Raw genomic sequence first — 20,693 nt, 5'->3', positions numbered from 1 at the left:
GTATGACAGGAGAGCAGCCCGGGGACCATTGGCTACAGCACTCCAGGGATCACAGAGCAGCTGGGAAGCAGCAATGGAACAGTCATATCAGGCCTGGATACTGTAGCTCATGGCCTGAGATGTTATCCTACTTTGCTACGGCCTGGGCCATAGCTCAGCGAGCCCAGAGACATGGCAGCTCTGCGACAGAGTGTTGCATACTCTAGGAAGTGCCAAGCTGCCATTGTAGCAGGCACTAATCTATGTTAATGAAAAAGCCAGTAAGTAATTAATGCAGGCCCTAGGCTGGGACCACTGAACTCATCCCTTAGGTAAGCCTGTATTGTCTGGCTGCAAACATAGGCAAAGCACTGAATAAACCAGCTGGAGAGGGATTTAATTGTAAGCAGAGTCGGATGAGCTCTACTCTGACATCTGGTGGCGAGTCATGGTGGGTTGTGGAAAAGAACTTCAGGGGCTGATCTCATTTGCATAGGCACACCCACCCTGCCTAGGTGGTCACTTTGGCTGCTGTAGGAGCCCCAGTTTCTCTGTTATTGGGGCAGGAATAAACTGTTATTATCCTGATTATGTGAATCAAGGACAGTGGAACTATATTCGGCCTTCTGTTATGATGGAGGGACTCACCATCAACTAAGTAGCACTCACTAGGCAAGGGTCATGGGTTCCAAAACTCAGTGAGGAGAGAGAGAGGTTGGGGATAGGTATTAATACTTGGTGGTATGGGGCTCCTGGTGAGGGTCTTGCATGCTAATTACACTTCCTCCTCTCTCCACTGTGGAAAATCAGAGCTAATTTTGATTCCCTCAGGAGTCTAGTTATAGGCTGCTGAGCTGAATTCACTTTGGGCTAATAGTGTACCGGCACTGAGGCTCTCTTATTACAAGCTGAAATCACAAAAGAGCTAAACTTATTAAGAGCTGAAATCGCTGCGTGTTGTGTAGTGGGGGAGCCTGATGATATATGGCAGAGCAGTTTGTGGGATGGTGAGCAGAGCAGAGGGGCTGGTGGAGTGGAGCAGTTTGCGGGACAGTGAGCAGAGCAGTTTGTCGGATGCCTGGAGCAGCTCATAGGAGCTGCTGGCAGAGCGGAGCCCCATGGAGAGGTGGGGCAATCAGCTTTGGACCACGTAAGGTGCCCCTTAACCTCTCCCCCGCCCCATCTCCACCCAGGTTGGGAGGTAAAATTCTGCAGATAAACTTTCGAACTCTGGAGCTGCCCTGACCAGGGACAGAGATTTTTGGGTTGTTGGATGTTTGGGACTTTCGGTGATTTTTGGGTTGCTGTACTCTAGAACCAAAGGGAAACGACATACCCCAATTTGCTTTGGGTGGGATTTTGCTCATGGGTTGTGTTATGAATCCTGTTGGTGGTGTTTTCCCAACATAATGCCACATTGTTTCTCTCTGTTATTAAAAGGCTTTTTTGCTACACTCAGACTATGTGCTTGCGAGAGAGGAAGTATTGCCTCTTGGAGGTGCCCAGCAGGGGTAGTATATATTTGTCCCAGGTCACTGGCTGGGGGCTTGAGCCAATTTTGCATTGCGTTATTGGAATGGAACCCCTAGATACTGAACCCGCCCTTGTTGCTGCCAACTCTGATGGGCAGAAGGGTTACATAATCAAGACGGAAAAGCCAACGGGCTGCCCGCTGGCAAGGTGAGGAAGCAGGGCTGATACGCTCTGTGTTCTGGCAGTACTGATTAACTGACATGCAAGGGACTCAGAGCTGGTTCCGGACGGGATGGAGGGGGGATTACTGTCTGGGCGGGGCATAGTTGGGATAAAAATGGCACCAAGTGCATGGAGCAGGAAATGCATGGAGGCTTGAAGCAGTATGTGACCACGCAGGTACATCAGCTCAGTGTAAGACATGCCACCAGGCAAAAGCAGACAGGAGCTTCAGTGCATTGCCAGGAAGGCTTTGCTGCAGAGCTGCAGGGCCAGCCTGTCAGGCAAAGAGCTCGTAGGCCACTGTGTGCATGGGAGAGGATGCTCCAAAACATCTGTCAGAGAAAACCTTTGCCAGTACGAACGGCAGAACACAGGCAGGGTAGAAATGCTCTGAGTGAAGCTCAAATGGCAGTGACCTCAACCTCCACTAGCAGTGATGGACAGAGCAATGCAGCTCCAGTCCTGCAGGACACGTGGCCAGAAAAGGAGGAGGGCATCTGTCCTGCTGAGCTACTGCAATAATGGCTCTGGCTGTGATGGCAGCACATTGGCGTGGGATAGGAAGGGTTAAAATGAGGCCTGGATTAACCCGGTGCAGCTCTGGCCTTTCTGACCCTCTCAGATGATGTTTCCAGGTCATCTAAATTCTTTGTCCAAAGGGTGAGTCAATGAAAAGAATCAACACGGGTTCCTAGCCATAGGGCAGCCAGCTACCAGGCAGAAGAATCCCAAGGCTAGACTGGCACAAGTGAGTGCTACAACTAGGCCAAATATTCTCCTCTCAGTCACCCCACTGATTCCCATAGGGCTGCGCTGGCATAGCCGAGGGCAGCAGCTGAACCACTGTACCGAGGCTGTCAGTAGGAGTTTCTTGCTGTGCCTTTCCCCATCCCTCTCTCCGCACCGTCACTTTCTATGTGTTTTTCACTCTGCTCTTTGCCCTGTTTTTCTCTCCTTCCTCTCTGCTCCGTCACCTTTTCTCCTCTCCGGATCACGGACCCAGTAACACTGCGGTTGGGACAGAACCCACAGTGCTCCACTGAGTCTGAAACTAGTTTGCCCTACCCCAGTTTGAACACAGCAGGGCCGTACTCAGGACGTAAGCTGTTGAGAACGTGAGTGGTGTGGCATAGTAGACAGAGCAGTGCACTGGGAGTCCAGACACCTGGTTTCTATTCCCAGCTCTACTGCTGGGTGTCCTTGGCAAAGTCACTTCCTGCCTCAGTTTCCCCACCCCTAAAATGGGGCGAATAGTTCTGACCTCCTTTGGAAATCACTGAGAGCTGCTAAGGAAAAGCTCTGTATAAAAGCTAGGTATTATTATATTATCATTCAAACCCATACGGACATCCCTCCTGGACTTGAACTCTGACCTTTCTCAGAGCATTATCCAAAACCAGGACTACAGGTTTGGCATGGTGAGAAAAATGTCCCAGATACCAAGATCTTCCTTGTCCGTGACTTATCTTTGTGTCTGTGGTTTTAATAAACTCACCCCACAGCAGCAGCTCCTGCCCCGTGGGGCTGGGCCTGGCTCTCTGCTCGGGGCATTGTGACCAGGCGCATGGGTCACAGCACTGCTCAGGTTTGGCCTGGCTGCCCCTCCATTATCATGATGGAGGCGTGGCCGAGTCCAACCTGAGCAACACTGAGACCACGTGTACCAAGTAGCAGTGTGGGGGCAAGGCCCAGCCCCATGGGGCAGGGAGGGATAGCTCAGTGGTTTGAGCATTGGCCTGCTAAACCCAGGGTTGTGAGTTCAATCCTTGAGGGGGCCATTTAGGGATCTGGGGTAAAAATTAGGGCTTGGTCCTGCTTTGAGCAGGGGGTTGGACTAGATGACCTTCTGAGGTCCCTTCCAACCCTATGAGTCTATGACAGGAGTCACCACTGACTGAGGAATAAAGATGGGGTGGGCTCACACTCCACCCAGGACCCCGCCTCCTCATTTGTCATGGCAATTTTTATCCACAGTCCCAAACCAGTGACTTTTATATGACCATGCCTGATTTGTGACTTCTGATACAAGATGTTGTGACAAATCTGCAGCCCAAGCAGAGTGCAGATATGTATACAATCAAGGCTTTCCTAGAACGTGTCCTTTGGAGGCAGCCCATAGAGCAAAAGAGCCACGAAATGGTAGGAAGCTAGGGGCGTGCTTGACACCCAGCTGCAGCATCACAGCATGTCAGGTGGGTGGGGAGGGAAGGGGCGGGGCCGACGGTCACCAAATGTAAACTTTCCAAGGTCTTTTTTGATCCTGTTCAGTTAAGAAAAAGAAGCAAACCCACTTCAATTGCACCTGATCTGCTGCTGTATAAGCCCCGTCCATGCTGAGACCAGATGGAATTTGTTTTTAATGTCATGAAGGCGACTCCCACTTAAGTGGCATCAAGAAAACAAGCCAACGTCCAAGCTTGCACCGGCTCACTTGGAAATGTCTTTCCGTCTGTGGGAAGCATGAGCAATGAAGGGAGGTTGAAGCTGTCAGGAGCCACGGACTCTGCCTGGAGGCCTGCTGGGAAAGGAGCAGAGAGAGCAAATGGATGTGACACAGGAGTCAAATCACCCCCCACACACCCGACTGAAGGGCTGATCCCACGTGGGGCAGTGCCCTCCCCACCAGGCTTTAGAGTTGTCCTCATGCGCTTTCCCTGGCTCAGTGACTATTCATCATTCACAGCGGCAATTCGTCATCATTCATAATGACAGCAACTAGTCATTGGGCCAGGGAACGCGAGTGAGAATGACAGGACAGCCTGGTGTCTAGGGATCAATGTGGCATGGGAATGGCTCAGGCTAGCTACCCGAGTCTCGGCTCAAGCTAGCTACCACTGCGTCTGAGCTCTGGTGGCTAGCCCAAGGGCCCCAACCCTGATCAGAGCTTCTGAGCACTTCCTAAACAAAAATAATCAAAGTTTGAAGGTATGGTGGTTGAACAGCTAGTTTGCTAGTCTCCTTGGCATATCAGTCTCTTGACAGCATCAGTAGGAGTTATGCATATACATACCCTGGAATAGAGCAGTGTTACAGAGCATTGCCTTTATTCTGTCCTGAAGAAACTCTGTTTGTAAAATAAGGTCTTAGGGTTGTGCACTCTGTTGTTGCCAATGCTAGGTAACTCCTGTAGATCTTGGTGGCTTATATGTAACCTGCTAATGAGAAGAAGATGGGAGGGACAGGCTAGAGTGGTTTTTGGGCTGGACAGAAAGACCTACTGGACAGAAAGACCGGCTGATTTCTCAAACTTTCAGCATGTTAGGTGAAAAAGACACAGGGCCAGGTACATCTGTGCTGTAATGCCATCAATGTCAGTTACACCACGCACGAGATCAGTTTGACCCAGCGATCCTTCCTTTCATAGGTGCTGGAAATAGGGGTGCGGCAGCACCTCCTGGCTTGAAATAGGTTTCCTTTATATCCAGAGTTTACAGTTTGGTTCAATGGCTCTCAGCACCCCCACTATATACATTGTTCCAGCACCCAAGCTTTCTTTACACATAAATAAGTCCAGTGGCATCTAAGCAGGTGAAGGTGGGAGTGTACTGAAGAGGAAAGGCCAGGCCAGCCCAGGGCTTCCCTTGTTTAGCTGGTCGGGGATTTTTCCATCAGAAACTGCCAAGTCGTCAACACTACAACTTTTCATGAGATGATTTTGATGAAGTTTTTCAAATTTTGGGGGGAAAATATTTTTTGGAAATTGTTGAAATGTTTCATGTCAAAACTGTAAAACTCTGGTTGGTGTTTAGAAATGCAAGCTAATTTAAGTTAAAAAAAATCTTTTAATTCTGAAATGTTAAGCTAATTATAGTTTTAAAAAGTTTTTTAAAACATAGAAATGTTTCCATCGATCCAAACTGGGTTTTTCCCCCCCCACACTTTTGGTTTGCAAAAAATTTAGAGATTTTGCATTTTGGTTCCCAATTCAGGAATATTTGTTGATCTCTCAAAATATTTCAACAGGCAGGAAACCCATTTCCTGCCCTATGGTGCTCCCCAAAGAACAACGGTAAGGCCGGGATCAGGAAATTTTGCTGGCTTCATGGTTGGCTTCTCTGAGAGCAGGGAGGTCTACGTTACCCATGATCTTGTCCCGTGCAGAGGAGACCAGGGAATGAGTCTACATAATGGAACAGGTGAAACCGCAGCATTCCTTGAGCAGGGTGAGGCCTGTTTTGGTCATGTACGGTGTGGAGGTTTGCTGTCCTCTGGACATCATCTTCTCTTTGACAGGGGCTGTTAAAAAGATCTTGTTATTGTAATGGTCAACAACAAAAGAGCAGAAGGAGGGCTAGTGTCAGTGTCACCTCTTAGGGCTTCCCTCACTGGATGGAACTTGGGTCCCAAGAGGTCAGGGCTGGGATGTACCTCCCAAATGACCAGGGCTGAGACATATGTCCTTAGGAGTCATGAGACATGCCCCATGTGATCTCAGATATGGTTGAGTGGGCCCAGACTGGACTTTCCTCCCAAACAGTCATGGATGGAGAATGCCTCTATTATTGCCAAGGATGTGCACATCTCACTTGGCCAATGATCTGCCTCCTTTGTGGATAAGGAAGAGCCCCAGAAGAAGAAGATATGCTCTGAATGACCCTGGATGGAACATGGGAGACAGGCTATCACTATTTTTATTTTTGAGGATCTGGGAGTGCTCAAATAACAGGGTGATGGGGGTTACATAAGTAGCTGGGTAGAATAGCAGACACGTTAAATACCTAAACCACAGAGGGGACAGCCACCCCAACCAGCCCCCAAAGCATCTTTGTGGAAAATCCAGGTGAGAAGCAGAACCGTGACACATATATCAACCTGTCATCTTCCTGGGATATGACACTTAGGCATCAGAGACGGGCAATAGCCCCTCTGTTGAGTTGCCACTCCCCTCCCCCTCTTTCTTCTGGTGGCATATGGTCCCAGTATTAAAATCGCTGGTCTGTTTATAGCAATTAATTCTTGGGACTAGCCAGCTTTGTAAACAGGATAAAGTGCCAAAGAGATGTCTGTGTGATGAATAATATGAATCAGGCACCTACTTGCTTTCTGGAGGCAGCTTTTGGAGAGCTTCGTTTGCAGGAATTCAGTCATTTCTTTGTCTTCTTCTCTTTCCCTATGACAGGAGGAAATTGGCTCTTGCTTAACAAATGGGCCAGTGAACCACTCTGGGTACACAGCAAAATAACGCCACGGCAGCCAGTCTCAGACCCCACGTCAACTGACATGCACTTGAGGGGTTTGCGCTACTGGGCTGGAAGTGGCAGTGTAGCCATTCCCCCTCGGGCTGGAGCCTGGCTCTGAGCCCCTCCCCTAGCTGGGCTTCAGAGCCCGGGCTCCAGCCTGCACGGGAATGTCTACATTGCTATTTTTAGTGTAAGTCCAAGTCAATTGACCCGGGCTCTGAGATTCACTGCCGCGGGTGTGTTTTTTCCCATGCAGATGTACCCGCAGAAGGCCGTTTTGAGTAAGGTGACCATATTTCTCAAAGGGAAAACAGGACACCACGTGGGGCTAGTCCGCCCCCAACCTTCCGCCTCTGCGCAGGGCTGGCCCAAGCCGCTTTCCCAAGCCCCAGCCTCCCCTCTCCGCAAAGGACTAGCCTGAGCCACTAGCCTGAGCTCTGCCTCCCCCGCCCCCCGCATGAGGCTGGGGTTGCTGCTTGCCCAAGCCCTGCCTGTCCCCTGCCCAAGCCCTGACTCCCTCCCTGTGCAGGGCTGCATCACCACTTGCCCCCTCCACATCCCACTTTTTTGACAAAAATGGACATTTGTCCCATTTGTTCTTGCCAACTGATCAAGTGGACAAGAGCAAACAGGACAAATACCCATTTTTGCCAAAGAAGTCTGGATGGGACAGGACAGGGCTTAAAATATAGTCACCCCAGTTTTGAGACAGAGAGGCATTGTCTGATTGGAGCATGGGACTGGGAGCCGGGAGATCTTGAGTTTTGATCCCATCTTACCATCTGATTTCCTCTGCAATCACAGGCAAGTCTCTTCACTTCTCTGTGGAGTGAGTGTATGGGAGCAGGGGGTGGATTTCAACTTGTACCAGTGGCACCAGCCAGTGTGCTACTGTCTGGGACATTCAGTGGGGACTGGCACCTTTGAAAATCCCAGCTTTTGTGACAGCTGCCATCTTGGCCAATGCACTGGGGATCGAACTGGAGACCTCCAGAGTGAAAAGCATGAACTGCTACATAGCTTGAGCTAAAGCTTGTGTGAATCAGCTCAGAGGGGCTCCTGTGACTCACTCGACCAGTGGATTACACTTTGAAGATGGTGACTGCCCTCCAAGTGCTAAGAGCTATTGTTTCTCCAGTGTATCATAAAACCTTTTCCTGTTGACCCAGCATGGACCTAAGTGGTAAGCCATCTAGCCTCTGTTCTCTCCAGGTGACCCCCCTTCTCGTGTGAGATATTGGTGTCAACACATTAGAATTAGCCATGTTACTTTCACATCTTCAGTTGGTTTCCTTTCTGCACACATAGCGTGTTCAATAGTGTAGGGCTCTCTGCCTGTCTGGCGTTTTGGGGTGGGACCTGGCCCAGCAGAACTGGATGTCAGCTGAACCTCCTGATCAGACAGCTTTAGGACTTGCCTCTCCTTGCAGGGATGGGGGTTAGTGACTGGATCTCCACTTAGCTATAATAGATCGGCAATACACATATCAGCGCACAGAGGAGAGAATTGGATGCTAAATCTCAGAACTCTGCCCTGCACCAACGTGGATTAGCTTTGTCCGCTAAACCTCAAAAGCAAGATCCTTATGTGGCGGGGGTGTCTTGTCTTGTGCTTCCCTGTCTTGCAATCCTTCATTTCTGCCTAGTGCCTAGAAACTTCCACATTCCCCAGCCTCTACTGTTTCCTAGCTGACGTCTCAGACATTGAAAACTAGCCTGCAGCATAACCCCTCTGGACTTTTGGGGTGTCATTCTCCCTCACCCCACTTCCCAGCCATCCCCCGATTCCCACAATAATCCAACAACGTCCCAGTCCTGGACCTCTTAAACGTTTTCCACTTGGCAGGGAGCTTTCCAAAGCTGAGCCCAGTGTTCATGTCTGTGTATAGTCCTGGTGGATAGAGCACTGGGTTGGGACTCAGAAGACCTGGGCTCTGTTCCTGGCTGACCTGCTGTATGAATGTAAAGAAGTCACTTCACCTCTCCTTGCATCTATTTCCCTTCCCACTCTTTGCTTCGTCTAGTTAGATTATCGGCTCTTTGGGGCGGGGCTCTCACTATGTTTGTACAGGTCCTAGCACCAAGGGGGCCCTGAGTTTGGTTAGGGCACCTCCGCTCTATGTTATACAAATAACAAACCAACCCTCGTGCAGTCCACCTGCAGTAAAAGGAAACACCTTCCTCTCAGAGTCTACCCATCAGCTCACCTCTTGCAGCAGGTCACCAGTGAAATCTGACCAGGTCACAGGCCCATGCTGTGTGCTGTGATCTGATCAGATTTCACAAGCTAGGCGGAGCTGGAGCTCGTGAGCTCTGGGCTGAGAGCACGCCACAGTCCTGCCACAATGATGTCAGCACAGGACCTGGCACCCTGGTTTACCAGACTTATTGCATGAGAATGTGGATTTCCACTGGCCCTGTACACTCTGGGACATGGCAGCTTTAGAGCTCTTTACCTGCTAACTGGCAGGGAGGCTAGAAGGGTGTTTTGGGGGAAGGGACAGATGGGCTGCCCCTAAAATACAGCCGGTAAAGGGTTTATAGGAAACTGGCCACTCCACAAAGACTCTGGGGAAATTAGCCCAGCAATCTGGCTCCTACGAGAAGAAATCAGCCTGGGTTTTAGTTAAGTGCTCAGTGCAGACCTCATCTTTTCACAGAAGCATGCTTGAAGTAACTGAAGCTGAAGAATAACAATGCAGGAAGGGGAACCGCTGGCCTTTAACAAAAATAACTCCCCTCCTCCCCACAAATATTTCTCCAAGCAGAAGCCCCAGCCCCTATGATGGCATCAACTGAGGCCATGTCAGATTACATTGTGATGGTTAGCTTGGAAAATGAATTTGATGCCAAGATACAGTGCCCGGCACTATACATGTGGTAGACAGAGATACACTGCCTCGCAGAAGCATGGTGCGGGGAAAGCAGAAGGCATAGAGGCCTTTTTGTGATCTAAGTCTCCATGGAGGGAGATGTGGGGGGCAGGTGTCAGTTAGCTGAACATTTCAGGATCTTTAAAAATGTTTGCTTGGCAGGGCAGGGTGGGGCAGGGCATGGGGTCATCTCCTAATTGGTTCCCCTGTCCCTGACTATCACTCTGCAGTTACTGCACCCCACAGCGAAGGAGGCAGTCCCACCGCCCGCAGGGTAACTCCTGCGGGAACCACCTCCAGCGCTGTCTGTCCCCAGGAGTTACCTGCAGCACCTCGCCGCTTCGCACACACACCTGAGCAACAGTCTGTCCCTCCCTTCATTTCTCATGTCCCCCCACGTTAACTGGGGCCAGCAGTAACAACGAGCGACCACAGCCCCCCAAGTCCCGGAGAACAGATCCAGCGGGGTGGAGGTGCCAGCCCGAGGAGGCATGTACAGTAGGTGGCAGAATTAAGGAGAAATCTCAATGTGCCCAACAGGTGGCAGAGCACGGCTCAGCAGCGTGCAAGCGAGGGGCTGCAATGTGCTGTCCAGATGGCATGACGAACAGGAATGCCCCAGGCCCCCAGCACAACACCCATGTGCGACTACATGCGACGGCAGAGCTCAAGTGACTGGTGTCTGCAAGCAGAGACGTGTTCCAAAAATGTATTGCATTCCGCTTGAATCCTAAACGAAGGCTTGCAGGGGTGCTGTGCTTGTTGGGGTGAACACGGAGCTCTGGGGAAAGCCAGAGGCACATGCTGCCTCAGCTTTGAATGGGCCTGAATGGTTTCATTCTGCAGCGGCTAACTGGGCCTGACTGCCCTTGCTTCCTGCCTGCTGCGGCATGACTGAGGGCTCTGCAGCAACTTACGAACCCCTAGTGCAGACAGACCTGGCTTAGTTACCCCACCCTTTGCATTTCAGGACGTCTTCTTGCACAGACTTGGCATGTCATAGAATCATAGAAGCTATGGGTTGGAAGAGACCTCAGGAGGTCATCTAGTCCAACCCCCTGCTCAACTCCCATAGCTAGCAGCTGCCCCTTTGCTTAAAGCCACGTCCTGCTCAGCCTGTTTGTCAGAAGCTGGGAACAGGCGACAGGGGCTGGATCACTGGATGATTACCTGTTCTGTTCATTCCCTCTGCGGCACATGGCATTGGCCACTGTCGGAAGACAGGACACTGGGCTAGATGGGCCTTTGGTCTGACCCAGTATGGCCGCTCTTATGTTCTTAAGTTCCTTCTATCACCACCAGTGCATGTTGCCTTTCCCCTGCTTCTGCCCCATTCTACACCTCTAGGCCAGCTTATGGCATAAGCACTGCAGACCGTATACCTGTGGTCCCAGTTTCTAGTCATGTGATTACATTGGAATCTCTGCTTTCATTTTAATAAGGAGTCTGAAGAAAAGCTCAGAAATGTGACCTGAGTGTAATCTATGCTGCATAGTCTGCCTGAGTCTGCAGATAGCCTGAAACAGTAGCTCTGAGAGGCGTGAACTGCTGCATACCAGCTCAATGGGGTATTGACTCCAGGACCCACCGCTTTGGGGATCCCCTGCCAACACCTTGCCAACAGAAGACTCAGCACGTGGCAAGAGGCGAAGAGTGCAGTGGGGCTGGCCCACCCAAACAGATACACCTGGCTGCTGGAGTGAGTCCAGGGGAGCTGCTTTACTGCCCCCCTGCCACTCTGGGGAAGGATAAAGGTATGCCACTATCCCTACCTCTCTGGAACGTGTCCCCTTGACACAGCCACTCCATGTGGGGGATGAAGCCACAGTGTGTGGAGGCAGGGCTGCAAAGGTAGTGCCCGGGGGCAGTGTTATAATGTGTCTAGTGTCCCGGGCTGCCTTAATCCGACCCTGCACAGCTCCCTAACCGCTGAGCTGTTCTGTGCATTTCCTGCCCCCAGTGCAGACGCTGGGAGACTGACATGCTGGAGCTCTGCCAACCCCTGCAAGTTTCAAACCCACTTGAGTTGGCTCATCCAGGTACCTCAGTCTTTCAAATTCCACATCATCCACCAGGAAATCCCGGGTTTCCACCAGCTTGTGTATCTGCTGCACCAGCTCCTCCTCCCTCTGCTTCTCCTCGTTGGACTTTTCTTTCTCTGCAATACAGAAAACACAAACCACTGTTTGTTCCAATGCACCGAAATATAGAAACCTGCGATTCTAACTGTGCTGCAGGCAGGGCTGGCTTCTTAGGGTATGTCTGCCCTGCAATCGGAGGTGTAGACATACCCAAGCTGTAGACATACCCAAGCTGGCTTTGATCTAGCTAGCTTGACTAACAATAGCAGCATTTGGGCTGCCTCCCACACTGAACAAGTCCCATTGACTTTCCGTGAAAATCCACAGATTCAAAGATACTGAGGCAGAATGATCCATTATAATTAGTCTGGTCTCCGTCCTGCATAACGCAGACCATCGAATCTCTCTCAGTGATCCCTGATTTTCAATGGTGCTAAAGGGATCTGGATGCCCCATCTCCCATTAGAATCAACAGGGACTGGGTATGTCCATCTCCCAGGTAGTTTTGAAAGTTTTAGCTAAAATCCTCACTGAAATCCCATGCGGTTGGCCTGACCCTCAGCACCCGGGATAACCTCCTGCATCCCTTTCCACTGTGTACAAAATCTGGGCAACCTTCAAGTCCCATGTACATAAAACTCTGGTAAATACACAGAAATGTGGAGATGATTTAAGCAGCATTAAAGATAAATTACTGAAAGACTGAGATTGGCTGTGTATGCAACTGTGTTTTTTGGCAATCACTTCCAAACTCAATCCAGCACCAAATGGCTTTCCATCGGCAGTCCTCCTCCAGCTAGGTAAATACACAGTGCAATCCGCGATGTGGAACAAACCTGTAGGCTGGATCTCAGCAGTGCCTAAACTGGGTATTGACTTGCAGTTTAAAGCCTTCTATATATCGACCCGAGACGCCGCTGCTAGGGGCTGAATGGGAGGAATTGTCATCATTATTCTACAGTGTTCGCAGCCTCCGTAGGCCACAGAAGTTTCTCCTACTTCTCGGGTGAAATTTACCCATCAGCACAGGCCTCTCTTATATCCTACTTCAGTTCAAAGGTATACCACAAACATGTGTGTCCTGGAGGAAACATATGTGGGGTTTCCAGATTAGCATGTCTCTACAGAAAAAGGGTTGTCCAGTGAGTAGGGCACTAGCCTGGTTGTTGGGAGGTCTCTAGTCAAATCTCTGCTCCGCCACAGACTTCTTGTGTGGCCTTGGGCAAGTCACTTAGTCTCTGTGCCTTAGTTCCCCATCTGTACAGTGGAGTTAATAGCACTGCCCTACTTCACAGGGATTTTGTGCGTATAAATAATTCAAGTTTGTAAGATGATCAGATACTCCAGTAATGGTGGCCATATTAGTACCGTAGATAGATGTCCAAACATGTTAGTTAATCTGAGTTAATTGGCAGTCAATTAACTTGAGTTAAAAGCTCTAGTGAGGCATATTCACTTTTAAAAATATGCTTCTTGTTTGTAGTTTGAACTTTGGTGGCTTCAGATTCCATCTCGACCTTGATATGCCTTTGTATGTCAAAGATATCCTGGCCATGTGAGCTTTCTAGCCTAGAGAGGTTTGGCTAAACCCTGGGCAAGCACCCATATGTTTGGGGTTCTTATCTAGAACCTAACCTCTGCTGGATCTGTCTTTTGAAGCGCTACTGCGAGTCTCACAAGTTCAGTGTTTCTCATGAGATTTGCAGCATGTTCTGAGTTGACTCGCTGGATCCAAATTTTGCAAATGGCTCTGGCCTTTATAATGGGCAGACCTGATATCCCCCCGCCCCAGTCGGAACATCCCTCAGTTATAGGATCAGGTTCAAAATCTGAATTGGGACCTACATTTTGTGGGATTGAGCCCATCTCTAACCTGAATCAATCTGCACATTCCTGGTTTATAGCCAAACCTGAAGCAGCAGCGACATGGCACAAGAAAGACTCATGGCACAAGAAAGACTCAAGTCATCCTAGATCTCGAGACGCCCTCCAGGCAGAGAACAAACAGAGTCTTGTAAATGAGCTGAGATGCTGTTCTAGGAGTAGAATGTACAGACCCTTCCTGCTTCATGGATTCAAACATCACAGCACTGCGCTCTCTAATGCTTCATTGCAACTCCTGGGACCTCTCAGATCTGCAGAGTGAGACTTGTGGCTGGAACAAACTTAAGCCCAGACCCTACTGTTTATGGCCCCAGTACAGGGAAACACTTCAACATGTATTAGGCTCATTCCTATCCAGGAAAGCGTATGATTAAGTGGTTTCCTTAATTGGGCCCTGAATTAGGAACGCTTGACGGGAGCCATTTCCTTAATGACACTGACGTGACCAGCTCTGCAATGAAGTTATTTTTACTCATTATTATTTAAGCACTGACAGTGCGCTGCTGCTGTTTGTAGCCTAGAAGACCTGGCTGCTGTCCAAAGAGGATTCAGTCTAAAGAGATCGGCAACACACACAACACACTGGGAGACGCAGGGGAAGGTCCTGCCTTTGGACCTGATTCCCATTTACTTCAATGGGCTTTGGAGACACCCTTTAGAGAGTGGGGTGTGGCTTTGTCTTGTTTTGTTTCTCTCCCAATGCTCTCTTTCCCTCTGTGGAAGGATGGTGCATCTGCCAGAAGTCAACATTTTAAGGAAAGATTTGAAAGGGGGAAATCTGGGCACCCGGGGGTTGGATAAGGAGTTCCAGATGGCACGGCAGAAAGCTTGAAGACCAGAGTGAGAGAAGAGGCGAAGGTAGAGGTGGAGCGCAACTCGGCAGAGTGATGGGGGCTGGGAGAGAACACCATCTTAAGGTGCTGCATGATATAGGGAGGAAAGGACAGAATTTCCCTTCTGAGGATGTTTTGATTTTCTTTTTGGCTTTTTTTTCTCTGTCCAAAGGGCTCCTGAATGTTGGGTACATCCATATCGGGGATCTCTCCACACTGTCTGGACTGGATCCTCATGCACGTTAAGGCCCCGGTACGGCACTCTGCCAGTGTAAATAGGCCTTGGTGTAAAGGAATATAAGGCCCTCTCCTTTCAGTGGACGTACTTACTCCAGTTACCCAGTGAGAGGCTTTCTGAAATTGTTAAGCTATGAATATGAATCCGTTAGCCGTAACCCTTATTTACAAAGAGACTAGCTAGATTCCCAGTACATACCTGCCACAATCTGGGGCTCTGGTGGCTCCTCTATCTCCACTCTCTGAACTCAGGCTGGACAAGAGCTTTTAGGTGCTGAAATGCACAGCCCTCCCCAGGACAGAAGGGTGTGTGATGCTCCTCGCATGTGTCAAGCTGCTCGCTGTCTCTAGCCCCCTGTGATTTCTGGCAGGCTTCCTCCACCAGGGCCTGCAGCATTTCCTATGAAGTCAAGGCTAGCCTGCCATCTGCCCCATCTCCTCGCTGTCAAAAGGCTGGTGTTAAATTTCTGCTGAGTTTTGTGGTAACACACGAAGAAAAGGAGAGTTTTCCCCAGCAACACCGACATCTGATGACTCTAGATGCTTGGCCCTGCCTTTAAAGGCCTCACTCCCGTCCCACCACCAACTGAAAACTTCCAAAGGGGCCCTCTACTAAGGGATTCCAAGAATTGTCCTCCTTCTGTTCCTGGGGTGCCATTTGGATTGGTTGGGGTTAACTAGAAACCCTGCACAATGTGAGAGGGTAGCTGGGCCTGTAACAGTCTTGTGTCCTCTGTAGATTGGGCACAGAAGAGGATCCTGTAACACACACTCACTAATGGCTTACAAAAAGATTTGGGTAACAATTTTTATTTCCTTATTTCTTTTCCTTTTCTTGTTTCTCGACATTTCCTTGTTTGGACCAGGACAAGCAGTGGAAGAGGCAAACAGCCACAGAAAGAGATGATCTGGTGACAATTCCAGCTAGCTAGGAAAAGAAAGTCCCAGCAATATTGCAAGAAGGGCTGCTTTTGTGAAAGAGCCACAGGCCAACTTTGCAGACTCGAGAGGTTCAGAGTTGAATCAAAATGTCTGGTTACTCATCTGACTTGATCCCCTGAACCTTTGGAGTCCTGCCTGTTACCTTGTGTGAGCACATCCAGGAATAAAGGGCCTGATCAAAAGCACTCCCATCAACTTCAAGGGCTTTGGGTTCAAGCCACAGAAGTTTTCCAAAGTATCTGGGCCTTACCTGGGAGTGCAATGAGTTTCTGGAGCTCCTTTTTCAGCCGACTGATTTCTTTGCAAAGCTGAATGTCATCCATCCTGCAGAGACACAAACAAAACCACTTAGGACTGGTCTACACTACACAGGCCAACATAAGGCAGCTTATGTCGACCTAATTATGTCAGTGCAATGACGCTGGAACACTTTTACTAGTGGGGGTGCTGAAAGCCAGCCCTCTTACCCCTGTCCTACCCTCTCCCCCCCGATCTGGGGCCAAGAGCAGGGCTGTGTCTACGGGAGGGGGGAGAGGCCTGGACAGGGAAGGGGGCCGAGGCTGGGGGTGAGTGTGGGGCCAGCAGCCAGGACCACATGTGTGGGGCTGGGAGCGGAGCCCTGGGTGTGGGGCTGAGACCCTGTGTGCGGGGCTGGGAGCAGAGCCCCATGTGCAGGGCAGAAGCCAGGACCCTGCATGTGGGGCCAGAAGCAGAGCTTTGGGTTCAGGGCCAGCAGCTGGGACCCCGTGTGTGGGGCTGGGAGCAGAGCCTGGGGCACGGGGCCAGCAGCTGGGATCCTACGTGCAGGGCCTGGAGTAAAGCCCCGGGCATGGGGCAGGACCCTGCAGGTGTTGGGCCAGAAGCAGAACCCCAGGCAAAGGGCCTGGACCCCACATGCGGGGCTGGGAGCAGAGCCGGGTGGCAGCTGGGACCCTATGTTGGGGGCCAGAAGCAGAGCCCCAGGCATGGGGCTGGGACCCCGCATGCAGGGCCAGGAGCAGAGCCCTGCATAAAATCTGGGGGTGCTGGAGCTCCCCCCCCCCAACCCCTAGTTCCCACACTTATTTGTCAGTGTCTAAACTACAGCCTTCCTCCTGCCAATGTAAGTGCCCTACAACACCAACACAATAACTCCACCTCCACAGAGGCATAAGGCTTATGTTGGTGTAGTTAGGGCGTCCCAGTGTCTGTGAAGACACCAAGTCCCTTATATCAGCTGTTGGCTGTCTTGTCAATTTCACAGCAGGCGCCCTGAAATTAACAAGAAAACTGGGCAGCTAAAGCCCTGCTGCCCCCCCACCCTTGGAGAGCTGGGCAGCTGGACCCCGCTCCTGGCTGGGAGGAGAATGGACCCGCTCTCGGCTGGGAGGAGAATGGACCCCACTCCCGGCTGGGAGGAGAATGGACCTGCTCTCAGCTGGGAGGAGAATGGACCCTGCTTCCAGCTGGGAGCCAGAGTGAGAAGCCCTGATGGCTTCAGTCCCTGCTCCCCGTCAATTTGACAAGGCTGCCCAGCTCCCGGAAGAGAGAAGGCAGGGGTGTGTGGGAGAAGCTGGGACAGTTGGACCATGCTGCCCGGGGATGAGAAGCCCCAGGCAGCTTCCCCTGCTCCCCACACTGCTCCTCTTAAGTAGGTGGAAGTACGCCTGGTGAGGATGCGCACCACCGACCCAAGAAGGGTAGTGTAGATATGTACCACCCCAATAATTACTGCAGTGATTGTAAGTTGACCTATTATAGGTCAACTTACTCTTCTAGTATAGACAAACAGCAAACAAATACCTGAATTCAGTTCCCACAATTCATGTGGACTGGAGATGCCATCTCTCCCAGAGAACTACACTTTAATTAAGCTGTTTTTAAGAGCTTTTGTGAGTATTAAATGGTTTGCATCATTGGTCATGTCAAAGCAATCATTGCATCATTCTAATGGGACCTAACAATGAAAAAGCCTGGCTTATTTATTAAAGCCTGGCTTATTCTCTCTGTCCTGACAGTTGTGGACAGCTTCCAAAACACTGTGTCAAAGGGTTTCCTTTTTCTTTGTACTTATTTAGAATTTTTAAAGCATTCAAAATAGAAAGTAAGACAGTAGAATCCTTGTGGAATTAAAAAATGTAACAGAATTCATATTTTAAAAAACAGGACATTTGTAGGTTTCTAATAAGAAGCCTGCAGATTTAAGTAAGAAAGAAGAAAAATCATCCAGTCTGCACACAATATAATGTCACAACCTAATTCTGTCTGCAGAATTCCATTTCAATGCCCTACTAAAACGACCAACACACCATTAACCAGCGAGGGCGATGGTGATAAGATAGCCAAGAATCAGGCACAAACCAATGGAACGATATCAAGATTCCAATCCAAATGTACCTGAAGCCCAAATTGGGATCCAGATTCAAGGTGCCCCAGTGTTTGAGGGTGCCTGCCACTAGCGCTTAGCTTGGGAATTGTCTCTAGTTAAAAGGAATAGTCTTTAGTTAATGATAGCTCCTGAAGATGAAGTTTCTCAGCAGCTTGAGCCCCAACTTGTGAGCATTTCAGCTGGAGCATCATTAGCTGTTGGCTTCTCACCTGGGTTTGCTATCTGGAAAGAAGCAGTGTAGAAATGAGCATTCATTTATCTAAATGAAAAGGGTGCTCGTTAGCCCATGCGTTTGCTACAATCCAATTGCACGATCTCCAAAGAAAACAAAAGAAATAACAATTGTTTGACAAAACCCTGGAGAGATGTTGGTATCTTCATTTAAGGGCCCAATCCAGCAAATCCTTATTCACGTAACCTCAGTAGGGCTACTCACATAAGTAAAGTCTACCCATGAATAAGTGCTCCTTCTGAGGGATTGAATAGATGGGGATTTCCCTAAGCCCCTTGCTATGTACCTGGTAGATCTTGTGCACCTTCAAAACTGGATCAACCTTAGATCCCTCATCCCAGATACAATGCCAGTTCTTCCCATTCCATCCTTAACACCAACAGCCTGAGGTTTTTGCTGATTACTTGATTTCCAGTTTTTTGTTCAAAATCACTCTCCTTTTCACTGAAACAGCACTGGGATATTTCATGCTGTCCAGCCCAAGGGACAAATGATTGAATTGATTGCTTATAGTTTCAATGATTTTTCTCACACACAGATGCAAAGATTATGCAGCCAGAAGGGACCATTGTGATCATCTAGTCTGACCTCCTGTATCACACAGGCCAGAGAACTTCCCTGAATTAATTCCAGTTTCAACTATAGCAGATCTTTTAGAAAAACAACCCATCTTGTTTTTAAAATGTCCCCTGATGGAGAATTCGCCACACCCCCTGGTAAGTTGTTCCAGTGGTTAGTTATGGTCACCAGTAAACATGTACTCTTTATTTCTAGTCTAAATTTGTCTAGTTTCAACTTCCAGACATTGGTTCTTGTGTGGGTGGGGCTTTCTACAGAGGTTTTGGTTTTTCTCAGTTCCTTGGCAAACATCCAAAAGCACTCGTGAAGCTGAAAATTTATGGATCAAACACAAGAAAGACAAGAAATTAAAATAAGCATTTATATTGAAAATGATATTGAATGATTGTTTGTTTTGCACAATCAAAATCTGTCAGGTATTTCTCCTTTTGGAGGCAAAATATCAGAGTCTTTTATTTTCAGAACAACCTTCACTGGATGAAAAGGAAAGTGGGTTAATTTTAGTTTCAGTCCTGATGGGTGAAAGGTATTTACTTCTCCTGTTTCTAACAGAGACACTCACACAAAAGGTGAAGAAGAGGTAGGATAGAAAATGTGGCGGAAATACAGTTTTTGTTGATGTCTTTGGAACACTGGACAGCAGTTCGGATACGAATGGATGTTTTGGCTAGCAGGTCAACCACAGCACCTGTTGCTTGGACCCTGGTTCCCCTTCAGGCCAGAGATGTCATCCCATTGGGTTTTTTTCTCCTTAGGGCAGGACTGTAGTAATCTCATCTTGCTGTGCTGATGCAATGCAGCTGATTTCAGGATTGGATGGAAAGTTGAGAGAATGAGAGACAGGGTAGGAGGAAGGAAAGAGAGTGAAAAGCAGCCCAAAAGGAAGGGAACAGAACTGGATCTTATATGACTCTGCAGGGCTGGCAATTAGGTGTCCCCACTGATGGGCTGAGAACAGGATGTCATGATGATGTGATGATTTTCGGAACTTATGAATGAAAAACAAAGTTCTTTGAACAAGAGCAAGGCTTAATGACTTCCCTGTCAGAGGAACAAAGCCTTTCAGTCTGGTCTGTTCCTTCTATCCTGGGGTCAGAGAAAATGGGACAAGATGAGCAGAGATGCCAGCTGGGACAGGAGATGGGAGATAAAAATGTGTTTTTTTTCAAAGTCTCTTTTTAAGAAAACCAGAAAGGGAAAATGTGTACAGCATGGTTCAGCCCCTCAGTATTTTGTCCATCATGCCAATTTTGGTCCATTAACTTCTGGTTCCACGTCTTCTGGTTTTACCAAGTATGATTTCAACAGTTCTTGAACGATATCAGCAGGTCCTTTTTGTTTGCACTAATCCAGCTTCTCTGTCTGTCTCTTGCACTTGTTCATAATATCCATTTATTAAAAACAGCCTGACGATATTTTCCATGGTTGATTTCCAAACTAGCAAAAAGTTTTAGATTATTGGGACATCTTATGAACTTGCACATATTTATTACATTGAAGCTTACAATTGGGGTGAATTTTAAAATCCAATAATCAGAACAGCACTCTTCCTGCACCCCCAGCTTCTGCTTTCTCAAGACTACATCTCTTCATTGTCTGATCCACAGCCCACAGAAATCAATGGGAGTCTTTTTGTTGATTTCAATTGGCCTTTGCGTCAGGCCCTATCTGTCCCAATGGTATTTCTAAGGCACCTTTCTTTCTTGGCATCTAAGCTCCATGGCATCTAAGTCCATGAGTTGGAGACTTTCACTGTACATTTATTTGTATGGATTTTTCAAATCTGCAAATATTGATCTATACTGGAAAT

General features: G+C 48.9%; 1 protein-coding gene across 2 annotated transcripts in view; it reads right to left on the bottom strand.

Moving 5' to 3' along the window:
• Window positions 1-1,146: 1,146 nt before the first annotated feature.
• Window positions 1,147-20,693, bottom strand: part of LOC119843244 (bMERB domain-containing protein 1-like) — a 68,621-nt gene continuing 49,074 nt past the window's right edge. The window contains exons 3-7 of one of the 2 annotated variants that reach the window (XM_038372340.2): window positions 15,955-16,028; window positions 11,771-11,885; window positions 6,711-6,784; window positions 5,755-5,910; window positions 1,147-4,192 (exon numbers count right to left, since the gene is read on the bottom strand). In XM_038372340.2, coding sequence (XP_038228268.1) covers window positions 5,795-5,910; window positions 6,711-6,784; window positions 11,771-11,885; window positions 15,955-16,028 — 379 coding nt within the window. In that variant the 3' untranslated portion in view covers window positions 1,147-4,192; window positions 5,755-5,794. The remainder of the gene's footprint in view (window positions 4,193-5,754; window positions 5,911-6,710; window positions 6,785-11,770; window positions 11,886-15,954; window positions 16,029-20,693) is intronic. The other variant, XM_038372341.2, reaches the window with a different exon arrangement.

The sequence above is a fragment of the Dermochelys coriacea genome, chromosome 14 (assembly GCF_009764565.3).
Source record: "Dermochelys coriacea isolate rDerCor1 chromosome 14, rDerCor1.pri.v4, whole genome shotgun sequence".
NCBI lineage: Eukaryota > Metazoa > Chordata > Testudines > Dermochelyidae > Dermochelys > Dermochelys coriacea.
The sequence above is the reverse complement of the archived record's forward strand: the minus strand, read 5'-3'. Positions and strand labels throughout refer to the sequence as shown.